General features: G+C 38.7%; 1 protein-coding gene across 3 annotated transcripts in view; it reads left to right on the top strand.

Annotated features, from left to right (window-relative positions):
• The window catches only part of SLC35B3 (solute carrier family 35 member B3), a 168,471-nt gene that overhangs the window by 46,408 nt on the left and 105,543 nt on the right, over positions 1 to 16,520 (top strand). For all 3 annotated transcript variants that reach the window (XM_053714730.1, XM_053714732.1, XM_053714731.1), the window contains exons 4-6: positions 3,435 to 3,589; positions 6,875 to 6,982; positions 10,749 to 10,846. In XM_053714730.1, coding sequence (XP_053570705.1) covers positions 3,435 to 3,589; positions 6,875 to 6,982; positions 10,749 to 10,846 — 361 coding nt within the window. The remainder of the gene's footprint in view (positions 1 to 3,434; positions 3,590 to 6,874; positions 6,983 to 10,748; positions 10,847 to 16,520) is intronic.

Raw genomic sequence — 16,520 nt, 5'->3', positions numbered from 1 at the left:
TAAAATCACTTATAGGGAGAAGTATAGATTAAGTTACTCCAGTCCCTTTCGGACCATAGGAATTTTGCAGTTTAAATAGTGGGGGACCACATAAATATTTGGACCCTAACAATTATTTAGGAGAGTGATGAACACATTCACGTAGACAACAAAGGAGAAAAAGAATAAAATAAAATACTAAAGGTAAAGGGAACAAGGTCCCAACTTGTAGAGGGGAACCCAGAAAGATCAAACCTCATAGGACCCGTTGTCAACCCATATGAGGCTAGTGATGTGGCATGGATAAACAATGTGAGCAGTAGTGACAGCTGAGTCGTACTTTCAGAAAGGTAAGGTCAATGAGGCGAGTTATACATTGGGGGAGGTGACTAGTTATTATCTACTAACGTAGCGTATAGCTCAAGATATGGTAGAGCAGGCTACCCAATCGTTTTTCTATTACAAGGAAATTTCAGACAGACTTGTAGGAGAGAAATTTAGTATAGACAATTTCCTGATGCGTTGGGTCTAACTTGTCATACTACATCTCAGGTTGGATAGCTCTCCTCTCTCTTCCCAATAAGGCAACAATGAGTAAGCTCTCCTCACCTCTATAATTAAAACTAATATAATGAGCTGCATTGACTTGGCCACTGACTGTGCAACAACAGTAAAAAATCCAATTAATAGTGCGTGGGGGGGGGGAGCTGTTTAGCAGAGGAGCACGCTTAACCATAGAGTCAAGTCTAAGACATTATGTATGAATCAGGTTATAAGGGTCATAAGAATCCTATGTGCAGCTTAGGGTTTAGTACTTAGAGGTAACTCCTGGGCTAACTATAATGCTATGTATCAGCAATACGTCTGCAGCTAACCATATTAATCGCTAGGGCATCCCCCTGTGTTGTAATTATAGGCAAACAGGAAATAGTAATATCAAACAGTTGAATATACATCTAGTCAAATGCCATGCCTTCTCATTCTTAAACTTGAAATATATGTATATACAGTCATACTACTACTAAGACAGAATATATCTAAAAAATTGGAGTCTACATGACTTGACATGCACCACTATCTACCCCCAGGTGCCAGTAGGTATCCACCTGTGTAAACATAAATTAACACTTATACTAGAGAACTAAAGAGTTTCTGGGCTATACTATTAGGATTTAGTGACGGATTTTAGGGAGTGTGGGTCAGAGAGGGTCATTCACCCAGGCACCTATTAGCTGGTGAAAATTGTGACAATAAAAAAAATGGAAAAAAATCAAGAGTATGTAGTATCTGGCTTACTGGGGCAGTGACTCAAAGAAAAAAGAATACATTAATGCTGTAGTTCTATACTGTACCTAGTAGAGAAGTACATAAATATCTTGGAAACAAATAATACATTTAAAAACAGTCGGTATCACAGAATGGTAACTGTGGCTCTAAAACATTACACATACAGCATGAGTCTCTAGGAAATGCAGAGGGGTTAGTTCAACAGTAGTGCAAACGTATATAGGTACACACAATATCCGGTTACACACATGACTGCTTGAAGCCTGTATACAAAAAAAAAATAGCAAACGGATAATGTATCTAGGTATATGTTTCACAGACTACTAGTACTATGCGGGCTAATCCCATGTTATGTGGTGGTCAGTCCACTTATGCCAACACAATAGTAAAGATCAACTTGTGGGTATCGGGAGTAGACGTTGTGAAGGTCTCCAAATAGACTGTCCTCTAAATAGGAAGACACAGCATTCCAGACTACAGCTTCGGCACCTCACTGATAACCGAACTCCCATGCCATCGCTATTAAAGTGGCCGTTACCCTATCCCCATTTTGCCGCTGCTTACAGATAATTGCCCGGGGCTCCAGTGCCAGGCTAACACGTGGGTGCCAATAAAGTTTGGGTTAGTTGGACTCTCTGGGCAGTCATAGTATTGCTGTAAAACCCTTGTCGCCAACAAGCTGTAAGGTCCTATTATGAGAACCATCCATTTCCGTAATTGTGAGTGATTCGGGGTAAGGTATGAGTCAGCAGACACAGATAGCGACATTGGGGCAGTCTTTGAGCTCATAGCCTGATTCTGATTAAGGTTGTTAAGGCTCATCGGTATCTGTTCTAGTGTGTTTCCCCTATTTACCTGGAAAGATTCTGTCCCTATGGCTCCACTAATGTGTCGCATCTTAAAACCAGGCTCATGGTTTCCAGCGAACTCATTTTCGACTTCCTCATCGTTTCCCACTTGGGCGCAGTAGATTGGGTCCTCCTGTTTACTCTCCCCTAGTAATGATCGCCAAAATATGTTCGAGTGGCGCATGTATGCAAACCCAGGAAGGGTCTCTTCCTCATCGGGACACTCGCCATGACACTCTGCTCCCAAGGCAGTCCCATGCACATTTGAAGTCTTAAAGTTAGCAAACACCTCGCAAGGCTGGATGTCATCTGTCCCATTATCAGCTTAGTGCCCCCTCAAAATTAGTTTTCCTGCGGTGTTGCATATATTTTCTGTGATTGCTGTGGAACTTGTTTTGGGCTTGGGATTGCAAATACTGCCCCATTCTCGTGCCAGGTGACTAGAGAAGCATGTAAGCTGTTAATCTAGGATTTTGGCTATAGCATCTAGGAGCGTTTCAGCGGTAGGGTCCATTTTGCTCTAATACATTATTAGTCCACTCGCCAGCTAGCACTGTAGTCTCCCACTAACTTTGTGAGGGTTTAAATTGAGAAATTACAGTCCAACTGAGACTGTCTTACCTAGTGACCCGGGAGGATGCCAAGGTCTGTTAGGTAGGCCACCGCCTGAGGCCTCAACAGTCCAGATCAGCGCTCCAGGATCATAGATTCAGCAAATCTGGTATTATTTGATGTAGCAAGTCATGCTATGTATGTCAGTAATATTGTTTTCCAAAGATGCTTCCTGCATCTGGTTTTAATCGGCGGATTGCCCAGTTTTCACCAAGAACTTCTGATATTGCGACCTAGCACGGACGCTGCCTAGACACGCCCCTCATGTTATGCAACATTTTAAATATAAAATATTAAAACATTGGCGCTTGAGGGGATGCAAATTAACTGCAAATTAACTTTAGGAGGACTTAAAATAAGACATGTCTGTAATTGTAACTGTCACATTGCAGAAGCAACAACTAGATCAGGAAAACTAAGTGAAAGGTGCTTGCATTGAAGTTGAAAGCCAGGAAAAAAATAAACTAAACAGTTATATATTTATAGAGGAGAGTATCAAAGAGGTGATGTGAGAGACATTCTGATTTACATAAATATGATCACAATGTTGTTAATTAAAAACACTGTCAACTTGTCAGAATGTGTTACCAATGTTTTACTTAATGTTCCCTGTCAGTGACAATATTTCAAATATAGTTATTTAGTAGATACTTTTAATTTCTTAATTTCTATATAAATAAGATGCCTATATTTTTTTGTATTTTTCAGAATACCTGCAAAAACCTACATGATCATAGCTTTCCTCACGGTGGGGACTATGGGTCTGTCGAACACTTCCCTGGGATATCTGAATTATCCTACTCAGGTTATTTTTAAATGCTGTAAACTGATCCCAGTCATGATTGGAGGAGTTTTTATACAAGGTATGCATCCCGCTAGGAAATATTTGATGAAAGTCCATGGGAGGGTAAAATACTCTTTCTCTTCCTTATTTTATTTAACTTTGAAATGTAATGTGAAACTGCTAGTTGGATGCTCACACTTCCTTATAGTAGTTAACTGTGAAAACTGTTTTCTCAGAAACCAGATTATACAAGCATTTATGTATTGTAATATTAAAATAAAGACTTTTGTCTCTGCTTAAAGGGACACATTATACACCCAAAAAAATGGGCTATTTAAAGAAAGCACCAAAAGAAGATAGTTTGTAATTGACATGCATGTAATTTTGCTGCTAAAGTTCCTAAACATGATGATAAAGTTTGTAGTCCTCTCACTGCATAAAAATGAGTCCGTAATATCCACTAGCTTCAGAGCAAGGCTTTTCCTACACTCCCTAGCTAGCGTCCTTACAGCCAGCCCCCATGCTGGAGCCTTCTGGGTAATTGCTAATGCATGTCAATTACAATCCCCTCACCTCACATCGTTTCTCCCCGACTGCTCCCCGGCATTCTGTAGACAGTAGCTGAATATTTCGTAAACAGCTGACCTGTACTCTGCTATCACGGAAACCAATTCTAACAAATTTATACAGGCCAGGGCAGACCAGTATTCTGTCCCATAAATAGAGCCCACACAGTATCAACTTTTTACCAACAGAATACAACAATCCAATGCTTTCGACAAACAACCAGGTGGTTGGCAAGTTAATAAGTGTAATGGTGAACTCTGCAACTACACACGATTCCGGTACTAAGCTGCCTCAAGATTATTGTATGGGTGACAAATATATCATGCTGCAGTTGGCATTCAGAAGAGAGACGCAACAGATAGCCGTAGTAAATACCCAAACTTTAGGGACTATGCACAATAAACAAGAACATACACTGATATCCACAAAAAGAGTTCACTCCGGTGTAGAATTCCAGGATTGCTACTTGCTATATTCCTATGCCTTTCCTCAGATAGTAGAAGTATCGCTCGGGACCTACTGCCATGTAACTAGCACTGCTGATTGGGTGAACAGCAGCTTCCACTCTGTACCAGCAGTGCTCTGTGGGCCCTGAGCGGTACTTCTACTGTGTTTTTAACCCCTAGTCTTAAAATTTAAATGCTCTAATGTATTTTTCAACTATTATGGCACTTTAAATACAGTAGAATTGCATATTCAGCAAATGCTTAATGCATAGACAATGCAATGTCATTTACTTTGAATTTATGTAGATTGTTTTCTGACAAGTTTCAAAGTTACTTCGATTTTCCCATCCCACTTTATCATGTGACAGCCATCAGCCAATCAAAAATGCATATGCGTATATACTGTGAACTGTTGCTCATGCTCAATAGGAGCTGGTGCCTCAGTGTGCATATAAAAATATTGTGCACATTTTTTTTAATGGCATGCTGTATTTGAATCATGAAAGTTTCATTTAGAATTTAGTGCTCTTTTTTTAAAGGGACATGAAACACAATTTTTTTACTTTCATGAGTCAGACTATTTTTCAATTTACTTCTATTATCTAATTTGTTTCTTTCTCTTGGTATCATTTGTTGAAGGGACATCAGTGCACTACTGGGGAGCTAGCTGAACACTACAGGTGAAACAATTACATCAGTAGCTGGCTCCTAGTAGTGCATTGCTGCCCCCTGAGCCTACCTATGCATGCTTTTCAACAAAGAATACCAAAAGAATGAAGTAAATTATATAATAGAAGTAAATTTGAAAGTTGTTTAAAATTGTATGTTCTGTCTGAATCATGACATTTAATTTTGATTTTACTATCCCTTTAAGTTTCAGGGACACACTGGGGAAACATTTCATTGTTAAACAAATTTCCTTCTATTACTGTGTATAACTCCTTCAGAAGTCTAAATTGCACTCCCCTAGAATAGTTCTGCTGCAGATATGGATATGTCCAGCAATTGGAGTATAAGCTCCTCATTAAGTCACCAGCTCTATTCTCATCTTGAGTGGCACAGGAACACATCTTAGACTAAATATTTAACCCATTGGCAGGTGTCAAACGCATAGTAAAATAAATGAACTTGTATAGAAAAGAAATGTTCTTGTAAAAGTAGAGCACTAGAATGTCGTTTTAAAACAAAAAAAATGAGAAGTTATAGAGGACATAGCCTGGCAACAGTATGGATGCAGTGAGTAAACACAATATAATGAATGTGATTTTTTTTTTTTTTTTTTTTTTAAGAGAATGTAGTCTTACTTTATAACCTCTTCATTTTTACCTAAAATACAATATGCATGTACCCTAAATGATATGTAATTAATGTGCACGAAAAGTAGTTTAGAGTTTGGAATATACTAGTAGATCTCTTGCTGACCAGTAGATTTCTAGATTGTATTTTTTTATTTCACATTTTCCAATCAGCCAGTAGAGTTTGTAGAAGCTCAGATTAAAATAATTATACAAATGTGCTTTGCACAGGTCTTAAATGAGAAAAATAATATGAGAACATTTGCCTACAGTACATACAAAATGTAATTTGCTTATGTTTTGAACATGAATATATAGATCACAGCTAATATGTAGCGTTAAACTCTCACTCTGTCAGGAAGGCAGGGGCACCAGCAGAAGAATGTTTTTTAAATGTAAACTGAATGATGTACACTAATGGTGAGAGACAAAATCACATTTGCTTAAATGTAGCCCATATTAAACCTACAAGTGTTTCTGGAGAATCTTATGTTTTGTTGTTTCTGTGTTTGGTGAGAGGATGAAAAGACCTATTTCCTGCATCCTCACACTCGGATCCGCAGTATACTGTGTCTTTGCTGGGAGATTACCCGGTATATGCTCAAACTGTTTTAAAAAATAATAAAATGTACTACGTATTTTGGGGAAACTATAATTAGTCAAGATTTTCTATTCTAATGAAGACAGAGCAAAGAAAAAAAACCCAGAATATTTAATTTTCTTGTAGCAAAATAACCCCAATCAATAATATGAAGCTTTTTACAAAATGATTGAATAGTAACCGCATTCTATTCATTGGCAATGAAACCCATATCGCATACTGCACACAGAAAACTTTGGTACATATATAAAAATATACTTAACCTTAGAAATCCAAAGGCCAACTGTTTCATCCAGCCAGACTAGACGGACACAAAGCATTTCAGGCAAATTCTCCTTCCTGTGGTGTTTTTATATTTATCCTATTTTAATCCTTCTAAACTTAGAATGTATTAGTATATATTATGTAAGCTAAGCTAAACATTTCCTTAAATCTTATGTTTGTGTATTAAATAGGAAAGCGATATAATATTGCAGATGTGTCAGCAGCTGTTTGTATGAGTATTGGTCTCATATGGTTTACATTAGCGGACAGCACAGTAGCACCAAACTTCAACTTAACAGGTGAGAAAACGCCTTGTAACCACAGAGGCACATGCATAATTTTACTACTTTGTTTGAAAGGGCATTCATAAGTGCAATTTCTTATTACGCAAACTTTTTTTTGGTAACTGTGTTTAAAACCTGCAGTGGGGTTATACACATGGATTTCAAAAGGTGTTTTGCATTGTTACTGAGTAGCACATGCCAGGGAGCCAATCAGGAGAAGCATACTTATGTAACCATCAATAATCAGTCATGTCTTGTCTGGATTCAGCATTCCTTGTGCTTAAGATTAACAGTTGTTAACAGCAAGAATTATGTAATAAGGGTATGTGCTAGCAAATTTACAATGTCAATTTTAAGGACATAAAACTGTAGTAAGAAAATACTCTAATGCTAAAGAGAATTTTCTTATTGTGGTATTGCCTATTCATATATGCTTCACTCCTGCAAAGGGGTTATTTAGCTCACAACCGGCATGGCACTGGTGTTGTGGAACACTAATAAAATTAGAGCATTATGTCCCTATGTTTTTCTCTCTATGAAAACTGCATTATACACACATTAAATCCATGACATTTGACCCTTAACTGGTGTTGTGTTTTAAAAAGCAATCTATGCTCATATTTTCTGATGTTTAAAGCTCAGTAAAACAATTTACACTCAAACCCGTTTGAATACTTTTGTTTTTTATCTCATATTATTCTCTGCAAAGGCGGCACACAAGGTAACATATGTCTAATAAATATTGACACTAGCATATGCATGGTTAAATGCATAAACAAGCAAAAAGTCTTGAAGGCATTCAGGCTCTCAGAAAACATACTACTTTTCTCTATTTTATATTAACTTTCAAATGAAAAATTCTTAAGGATTCGTTTGCCTAAGGGTAGCAGTTTGGATGCTAGTTACTAAATGCCAAATTGACTTCACTTGACTTTTACTCATAAATTTCTCAGATACATTGATACATAAACAAGTGTGATTTCAACTGAAGCTCTGCTTACATAATTTAATCAGATTCCTTTGAACATTGTGAGGGACAAATCTATTCAGATGACATTTTTGCCTAAAGGAAGCAAAACTATTCAGCAAGTATAAACAAAACATACTCTTGTGTTATCTCATACAAATATTCTTATCATAAAAGCCAGTTGGTGTGGGATTTCTATTGACAGCGTATGCCTCATTTTATGCACTAGAGTATAGGCAGCATTAAAAATGCTGAGTCTAAATTCAAACCTTAGACAAAACTGCATTTAAACTTTAACTCCATATACCTAACAAAAAAGTGGTGATCAGATATCTATACGAAGTGTGTGTTCATTTTCTTGTCTTCTTTACATGTGTATGTGGTGTATGTGCGTGTGTGTGTGTATATATGTGTATGTATGTATATATATATATATATATATATATATATATATATATATATATATATATATATATATATATATATATATATACACAATGGATATAAAAAGTCTACCCTCCTTGGTTAAAATGGCAGGTTTCTGTGATGTTAAAAAAATGAGAGAAAGATAAATAATTTCAGAACTTTTTCCACCTTTTAATGTGACCTGTAAACTATGCAACTCAATTGAAAAACAAACTAAAATGTTTTAGGTGAAGGGAAGTAAAAATAAAATAATATGGTTGCATAAGTATGCACACCCTTAAACTAATACTATGTTGGAGCACCTTTTGATTTTATTACAGCACTCAGTCTTTTTGGGTATGAATCTATCAGCATGGCACATCTTGACTTGACAAGATTTGCCCACTTTTCTTTGCAAAAACACTCCAAATCTGTCAGATTGCGAGGGCATCTCCTGTGCACAGCCCTCTTCAGATCACCCCACAGATTTTCGATTGGATTCAGGTCTGGGCTCTGGCTGGGCCATTCCAAAACTTTAATCTTCTTCTGGTGAAGCCATTCATTCCTTTTGTTGATTTGGATGTATGCTTTGGGTAGTTGTCATGCTGAAAGATGAAGTTCCTCTTCATGTTCAGATTTCTAGCAGAAGCCTGAAGGTTTTGTGCCAATATTGACTGGTATTTGGAAGGAACTGTTCACAATTCCCTCTACCTTGAATAAGGCCCCATTTTCAACTGAAGAAAAACAGACCCAAAGCATGATGCTACCACCACCATGCTTCACTGTGGGTATGGTGTTCTTTTGGTGATATGCAGTGTTGTTTTTGCGCCAAACATATCTTTTGGAATTATTGCCAAAAAGTTCATCAGACCATAACACCTTTTCTCACATGCTTTTGGGAGACTTCAGATGTGTTTTTGCTAAATTTAGCTGGGCTTGGATGTTTTTCTTTGTAAGAAAAGGCTTCCGTCTTGCCGTCTACCCCAAAGCCCAAACATATGAAGAATATGGGAGATTGTTGTCACGTACTACAGTCAGTACTTGCCGGATATTCCTGCAGCTCCTTTAATGTTGCTGTAGGCCTCTTGGTAGCCCCGCAGACCAGTTTTCTTCTCGTCTTTTCATGAATTTTGGAGGGACATCCAGTTCTTGGTAATGTCATTGTTGTGCCATATGTTCTCCATTTGATGATGACTGTCTTAACTGTGTTCCATGGTATATCTAATGCCTTGGAAATTCTTTTGTACCCTTCTCCTGACGGATACCTTTTAACAATGAGATCCCTCTGATGCTTTGGAAGCTCTCTGCGGACCATGGCTTTTTTGTGTAGGACGCGACTAAGAAAATGTCAGGAAAGACTTACTAGAACAGCTGAACTTTATTCAGGGTTAATCAGAGGCACTTTAAATTATGGCAGGTGTGTGATGACTCTTATTTAACATGGTTTTGAATGTGATTGCTCAATTCTGAACACAGCTACATCCCCAGTTATAAGCACACCACATTATTTTAGTTTTTTTTGTTTACTTCCCTCCACCTTAAAGATTTCAGTTTGTTTTCCAATTGAGTTGTGTAGTTTATAGGTCACATTAAAAGTGGAAAAAGTTCTGAAATGATTTCTTTGTCTAATTTTTTTATATCACAGAAACCTGAGATTTTAACAGGTGTGTGTAGACTTTTTATATCCACTGTATGTATGTATGTGTGTGTGTGTATATGTATATGTGTGTGTGTGTATGTATATATATATATATATATATATATATATATATATATATATATATATATATATATATATATATATATATATATATATATATATATATATATATATATATATATATATATATATATATATATATATATAGAGAGAGAGTCCAGCACTCACAAGCTCTCAGCTAAGATTTAAAAGCAAAAATGGAAAGGTTAGTTACCGCATCTGGCCAAATGGGACAAGCCCAGGTACCATGTCAAGGTCCTTTCCAATACCTGGGACCCTAAAACAGCCACACAATGTGTGTGTAGATGTATAGATATGTCGATATATAGAGAGAGAGAGATACATTAAAATATATACATTTAAAAAAAAAAAAAGTTAAATCCTTATTAAATTAGTACTACAGGTAACCATTAAAGTAGGCAAGCTCTATAAAGCGCCAGTTATGTGGAGCTGAACAGTGGAAATGGATATAGGTTAGATTACAAAAGGTAGAAATGTGATCATAATGAGCTTCTAGTTTAAAATAAAGCTTAAAATCTAAATTAAATCGATATGTGTGCAATATAAAGGGAGTCCAACATGTAGAGTGAGGTTTTACATGGGGAGGTTGGTAGAACTATAAACAATTTCATGACGGCTTAATGGACTATTTCTGTTTCACAGCATGTTCTCTCTTTAATTGCCTTAAGGTGTGTTGCTTATCTCATTGGCCCTCTGCGCTGATGCTGCCATAGGAAATGTTCAAGAAAAAGCCATGAAGCTACATAACGGATCTAACTCTGAAATGGTAAATTGTGTCCTGATTAGTGCTTCCTTGTAGAAATGTTACAGTCTGTCACTTTGTAAGCTCAGCCATTTTACAGGAAAGCTTCACTCTGCAGAGGTTATGGGATCTTGCAGATTGAAACAACTGGCTTTGAACCAAACCTATTTAATGCTGGGTATACCTTACAAGATTTAATATCTCCCATCTTTTTGTTTTTTATTTAATAAAATCTGCGTATTTATGTGATCAAACATTAAATCTCTGTGTTCCCAAATCCATTTTGCATAATAAACTAAGCAAAACTGAGCTATACTTCAATTCAATTGAGCATTTCTATTTGCAAATGAATGTAGTTATGGATTATCTTTTATAAATGTTAAAGTGAAAAAAAAAACCTTTGAGTTGTTGGATTTTCTTACTTGTTTACTTTTTAAAACGTCATATACTGTGTATATACAGGGAGTGCAGAATTATTAGGCAAGTTGTATTTTTGAGGATTAATTTTATTATTGAACAACCATGTTCTCAATGAACCCAAAAAACTCATTAATATCAAAGCTGAATAGTTTTGGAAGTAGTTTTTAGTTTGTTTTTAGTTATAGCTATTTTAGGGGGATATCTGTGTGTGCAGGTGACTATTACTGTGCATAATTATTAGGCAACTTAACAAAAAACAAATATATACCCATTTCAATTATTTATTTTTACCAGTGAAACCAATATAACATCTCAACATTCACAAATATACATTTCTTCTGTTAAGTGTGATCAGTCCACGGGTCATCATTACTTCTGGGATATTACTCCTCCCCAACAGGAAGTGCAAGAGGATTCACCCAGCAGAGCTGCATATAGCTCCTCCCCTCTACGTCACTCCCAGTCATTCTCTTGCACCCAACGACTAGATAGGATGTGTGAGAGGACTATGGTGATTATACTTAGTTTTATATCTTCAATCAAAAGTTTGTTATTTTAAAATAGCACCGGAGTGTGTTATTATCTCTCTGGCAGAGTTTGAAGAAGAATCTACCAGAGTTTTTGTTATGATTTTAGCCGGAGTAGTTAAGATCATATTGCTGTTTCTCGGCCATCTGAGGAGAGGTAAACTTCAGATCAGGGGACAGCGGGCAGATGAATCTGCATAGAGGTATGTAGCAGTTTTTATTTTCTGACAATGGAATTGATGAGAAAATCCTGCCATACCGATATAATGTCATGTATGTATACTTTACACTTCAGTATTCTGGGGAATGGTACTTCACTAGAATTACACTGTAAGAAATACATAAAGCTGTTTAATAACTAGAGATTATGTTTAACGTTTTTGCTGGAATGTAAAATCGTTTTCATTTGCTGAGGTACTGAGTGAATAAATGTTTGGGCACTATTTTTCCACTTGGCAGTTGCTTAATCTGTTTTCTGACAGTTTCTGTTCTCCCTCACTGCTGTGTGTGAGGGGGAGGGGCCGTTTTTTGGCGCTTTTACTATGCATCAAATATTTCAGTCAGCAACTCATTGTATTCCCTGCATGATCCGGTTCATCTCTACAGAGCTCAGGGGTCTTCAAAACTTATTTTGAGGGAGGTAATTTCTCTCAGCAGAGCTGTGAGAATTATAGTTTGACTGAGATAAAAAACGTTTATTCTGTAATTTGTTTCCTGCTTTCAGAATTTGTTATCTTTGCTAATGGGATTAAACCTTTGCTAAAGTTGTGTTGTTTACAAGGATTGAGGCTATAACTGTTTCAATTTATTAATTTTCAACTGTCATAGATCTTCTGTGCTTCTTAAAGGCACAGTACGTTTTAATATTATTCTAATTGAATTGTATTTCCAAGTTGCAAGTTTATTTGCTAGTGTGTTAAACATGTCTGATTCAGAGGATGATACCTGTGTCATTTGTTGCAATGCCAAAGTGGAGCCCAATAGAAATTTATGTACTAACTGTATTGATGCTACTTTAAATAAAAATCAATCTGTACAAATTGAACAAATTTCACCAAACAACGAGGGGAGAGTTATGCCGACTAACTCGCCTCACGTGTCAGTACCTACATCTCCCGCTCAGAGGGAGGTGCGTGATATTGTAGCGCCGAATACATCTGGGCGGCCATTACAAATCACATTACAGGATATGGCTACTGTTATGACTGAGGTTTTGGCTAAATTACCAGAACTAAGAGGTAAGCGTGATCACTCTGGGGTGAGAACAGAGTGCGCTGATAATATTAGGGCCATGTCAGACACTGCGTCACAGGTGGCAGAACATGAGGACGGAGAACTTCATTCTGTGGGTGACGGTTCTGATCCAAACAGACTGGATTCAGATATTTCAAATTTTAAATTTAAACTGTAAAACCTCCGTGTATTACTAGGGGAGGTGTTAGCGGCTCTGAATGATTGTAACACAGTTGCAATACCAGAGAAAATGTGTAGGTTGGATAAATATTTTGCGGTACCGACGAGTACTGAGGTTTTTCCTATACCTAAGAGACTTACTGAAATTGTTACTAAGGAGTGGGATAGACCCGGTGTGCCGTTCTCACCCCCTCCGATATTTAGAAAAATGTTTCCAATAGACGCCACCACAAGGGACTTATGGCAAACGGTCCCTAAGGTGGAGGGAGCAGTTTCTACCTTAGCTAAGCGTACCACTATCCCGGTGGAGGATAGCTGTGCTTTTTCAGATCCAATGGATAAAAAGTTAGAGGGTTACCTTAAGAAAATGTTTGTTCAACAAGGTTTTATATTGCAACCCCTTGCATGCATTGCGCCGATCACGGCTGCAGCGGCATTCTGGATTGAGTCTCTGGAAGAGAACATTGGTTCAGCTACTCTGGACGACATTACGGACAGGCTTAGAGTCCTTAAACTAGCTAATTCATTCATTTCGGAGGCCGTAGTACATCTTACTAAACTTACGGCGAAGAATTCAGGATTCGCCATTCAGGCACGCAGGGCGCTGTGGCTAAAATCCTGGTCAGCTGATGTTACTTCTAAGTCTAAATTGCTTAATATACCTTTCAAAGGGCAGACCTTATTCGGGCCCGGGTTGAAAGAGATTATCGCTGACATTACAGGAGGTAAAGGCCATGCCCTGCCTCAGGACAAAGCCAAGACTAGACAGTCTAATTTTTGTTCCTTTCGTAATTTCAAAGCAGGAGCAGCATCAACTTCCTCTGCACCAAAACAGGAAGGAGCTGTTGCTCGCTACAGACAAGGCTGGAAACCTAACCAGTCCTGGAACAAGGGCAAGCAGACTAGGAAACCTGCTGCTGCCCCTAAAACAGCATGAATTGAGGGCCCCCGATCCGGGATCGGATCTAGTGGGGGGCAGACTTTCTCTCTTCGCCCAGGCTTGGGCAAGAGATGTTCAGGATCCCTGGGCGCTAGAGATAATATCTCAGGGATACCTTCTGGACTTCAAATACTCTCCTCCAAGAGAGAGATTTCATCTGTCAAGATTGTCAACAATCCAGACAAAGAAAGAGGCGTTTCTACGCTGCGTACAAGAGCTCTTGTTAATGGGAGTAATCCATCCAGTTCCACGATCAGAACAGGGACAGGGGTTTTACTCAAATCTGTTTGTGGTTCCCAAAAAAGAGGGAACTTTCAGACCAATCCTGGACTTAAAGATCCTAAACAAATTCCTAAGAGTTCCATCGTTCAAGATGGAGACTATTCGGACAATTTTACCTATGATCCAAGAAGGTCAGTACATGACCACTGTAGATTTAAAAGATGCTTACCTTCACATACCGATTCACAAAGATCATTATCGGTACCTAAGGTTTGCCTTCCTAGACAGGCATTACCAGTTTGTGGCTCTTCCATTCGCATTGGCTACAGCTCCAAGAATCTTCACAAAGGTTCTGGGTGCTCTTCTGGCGGTACTAAGACCGCGGGGAATCTCGGTAGCTCCATACCTAGACGACATTCTGATACAAGCTTCAAGCTTTCAAACTGCCAAGTCTCATACAGAGTTAGTGCTGGCATTTCTAAGGTCACATGGATGGAAGGTGAACGAAAAGAAAAGTTCACTCGTTCCACTCACAAGAGTTCCCTTCCTGGGGACTCTTATAGATTCTGTAGAAATGAAGATTTACCTGACAGAGGACAGGCTAACAAGACTTCAAAGTGCTTGCCGCACCCTTCATTCCATTCAACACCCGTCAGTGGCTCAATGCATGGAGGTAATCGGCTTAATGGTAGCGGCAATGGACATAGTACCCTTTGCACGCTTACACCTCAGACCACTGCAACTGTGCATGCTAAGTCAGTGGAATGGGGATTACTCAGACTTATCCCCTTCTCTGAATCTGGATCAAGAGACCAGAAATTCTCTTCTATGGTGGCTTTCTCGGCCACATCTGTCCAGGGGGATGCCATTCAGCAGACCAGACTGGACAATTGTAACAGACGCCAGCCTTCTAGGTTGGGGTGCCATCTGGAATTCTCTGAAGGCTCAGGGACAATGGAGTCAGGAGGAGAGTCTCCTGCCAATAAACATTCTGGAATTGAGAGCAGTTCTCAATGCCCTCCTGGCTTGGCCCCAGTTGACAACTCGGGGGTTCATCAGGTTTCAGTCGGACAACATCACGACTGTAGCTTACATCAACCATCAGGGAGGGACAAGAAGCTCCCTAGCTATGATGGAAGTATCAAAGATAATTCGCTGGGCAGAGTCTCACTCTTGCCACCTGTCAGCAATCCACATCCCGGGAGTGGAGAACTGGGAGGCGGATTTCTTAAGTCGTCAGACTTTTCATCCGGGGGAGTGGGAACTTCATCCGGAGGTCTTTGCCCAAATACTTCGACGTTGGGGCAAACCAGAGATAGATCTCATGGCGTCTCGACAGAATGCCAAGCTTCCTCGTTACAGGTCCAGATCCAGGGATCCAGGAGCAGTCCTGATAGATGCTCTGACAGCACCTTGGGACTTCAGGATGGCTTACGTGTTTCCACCCTTCCCGTTGCTTCCTCGATTGATTGCCAGAATCAAACAAGAGAGAGCATCAGTGATTCTAATAGCACCTGCGTGGCCACGCAGGACTTGGTATGCAGACCTGGTGGACATGTCATCCTGTCCACCTTGGTCTCTACCTCTGAAACAGGACCTTCTGATACAGGGTCCCTTCAAACATCAAAATCTAACTTCTCTGAAGCTGACTGCTTGGAAATTGAACCCTTGATTTTATCAAGACGTGGGTTTTCTGAGTCAGTTATTGATACCTTAATACAGGCTAGGAAACCTGTTACCAGAAAGATTTACCATAAGATATGGCGTAAATACCTATATTGGTGTGAATCCAAAGGTTACTCTTGGAGTAAGGTTAGGATTCCTAGGATATTGTCTTTTCTACAAGAAGGTTTAGAAAAGGGTTTATCTGCTAGTTCTTTAAAGGGACAGATCTCAGCTCTGTCCATTCTGTTACACAAACGTCTGTCAGAAGTTCCTGACGTCCAGGCTTTTTGTCAGGCTTTGGCCAGGATTAAGCCTGTGTTTAAAACTGTTGCTCCACCATGGAGTTTAAACCTTGTTCTTAATGTTTTACAGGGCGTTCCGTTTGAACCCCTTCATTCCATTGATATAAAGTTGTTATCTTGGAAAGTTCTTTTTTTAATGGCTATTTCCTTGGCTCGAAGAGTCTCTGAATTATCAGCCTTACATTGTGATTCTCCTTATTTGATTTTTC

This window comes from Bombina bombina, chromosome 5 (assembly GCF_027579735.1).
Source record: "Bombina bombina isolate aBomBom1 chromosome 5, aBomBom1.pri, whole genome shotgun sequence".
NCBI classification, from domain to species: Eukaryota; Metazoa; Chordata; class Amphibia; order Anura; family Bombinatoridae; genus Bombina; species Bombina bombina.
The sequence above is the reverse complement of the archived record's forward strand: the minus strand, read 5'-3'. Positions and strand labels throughout refer to the sequence as shown.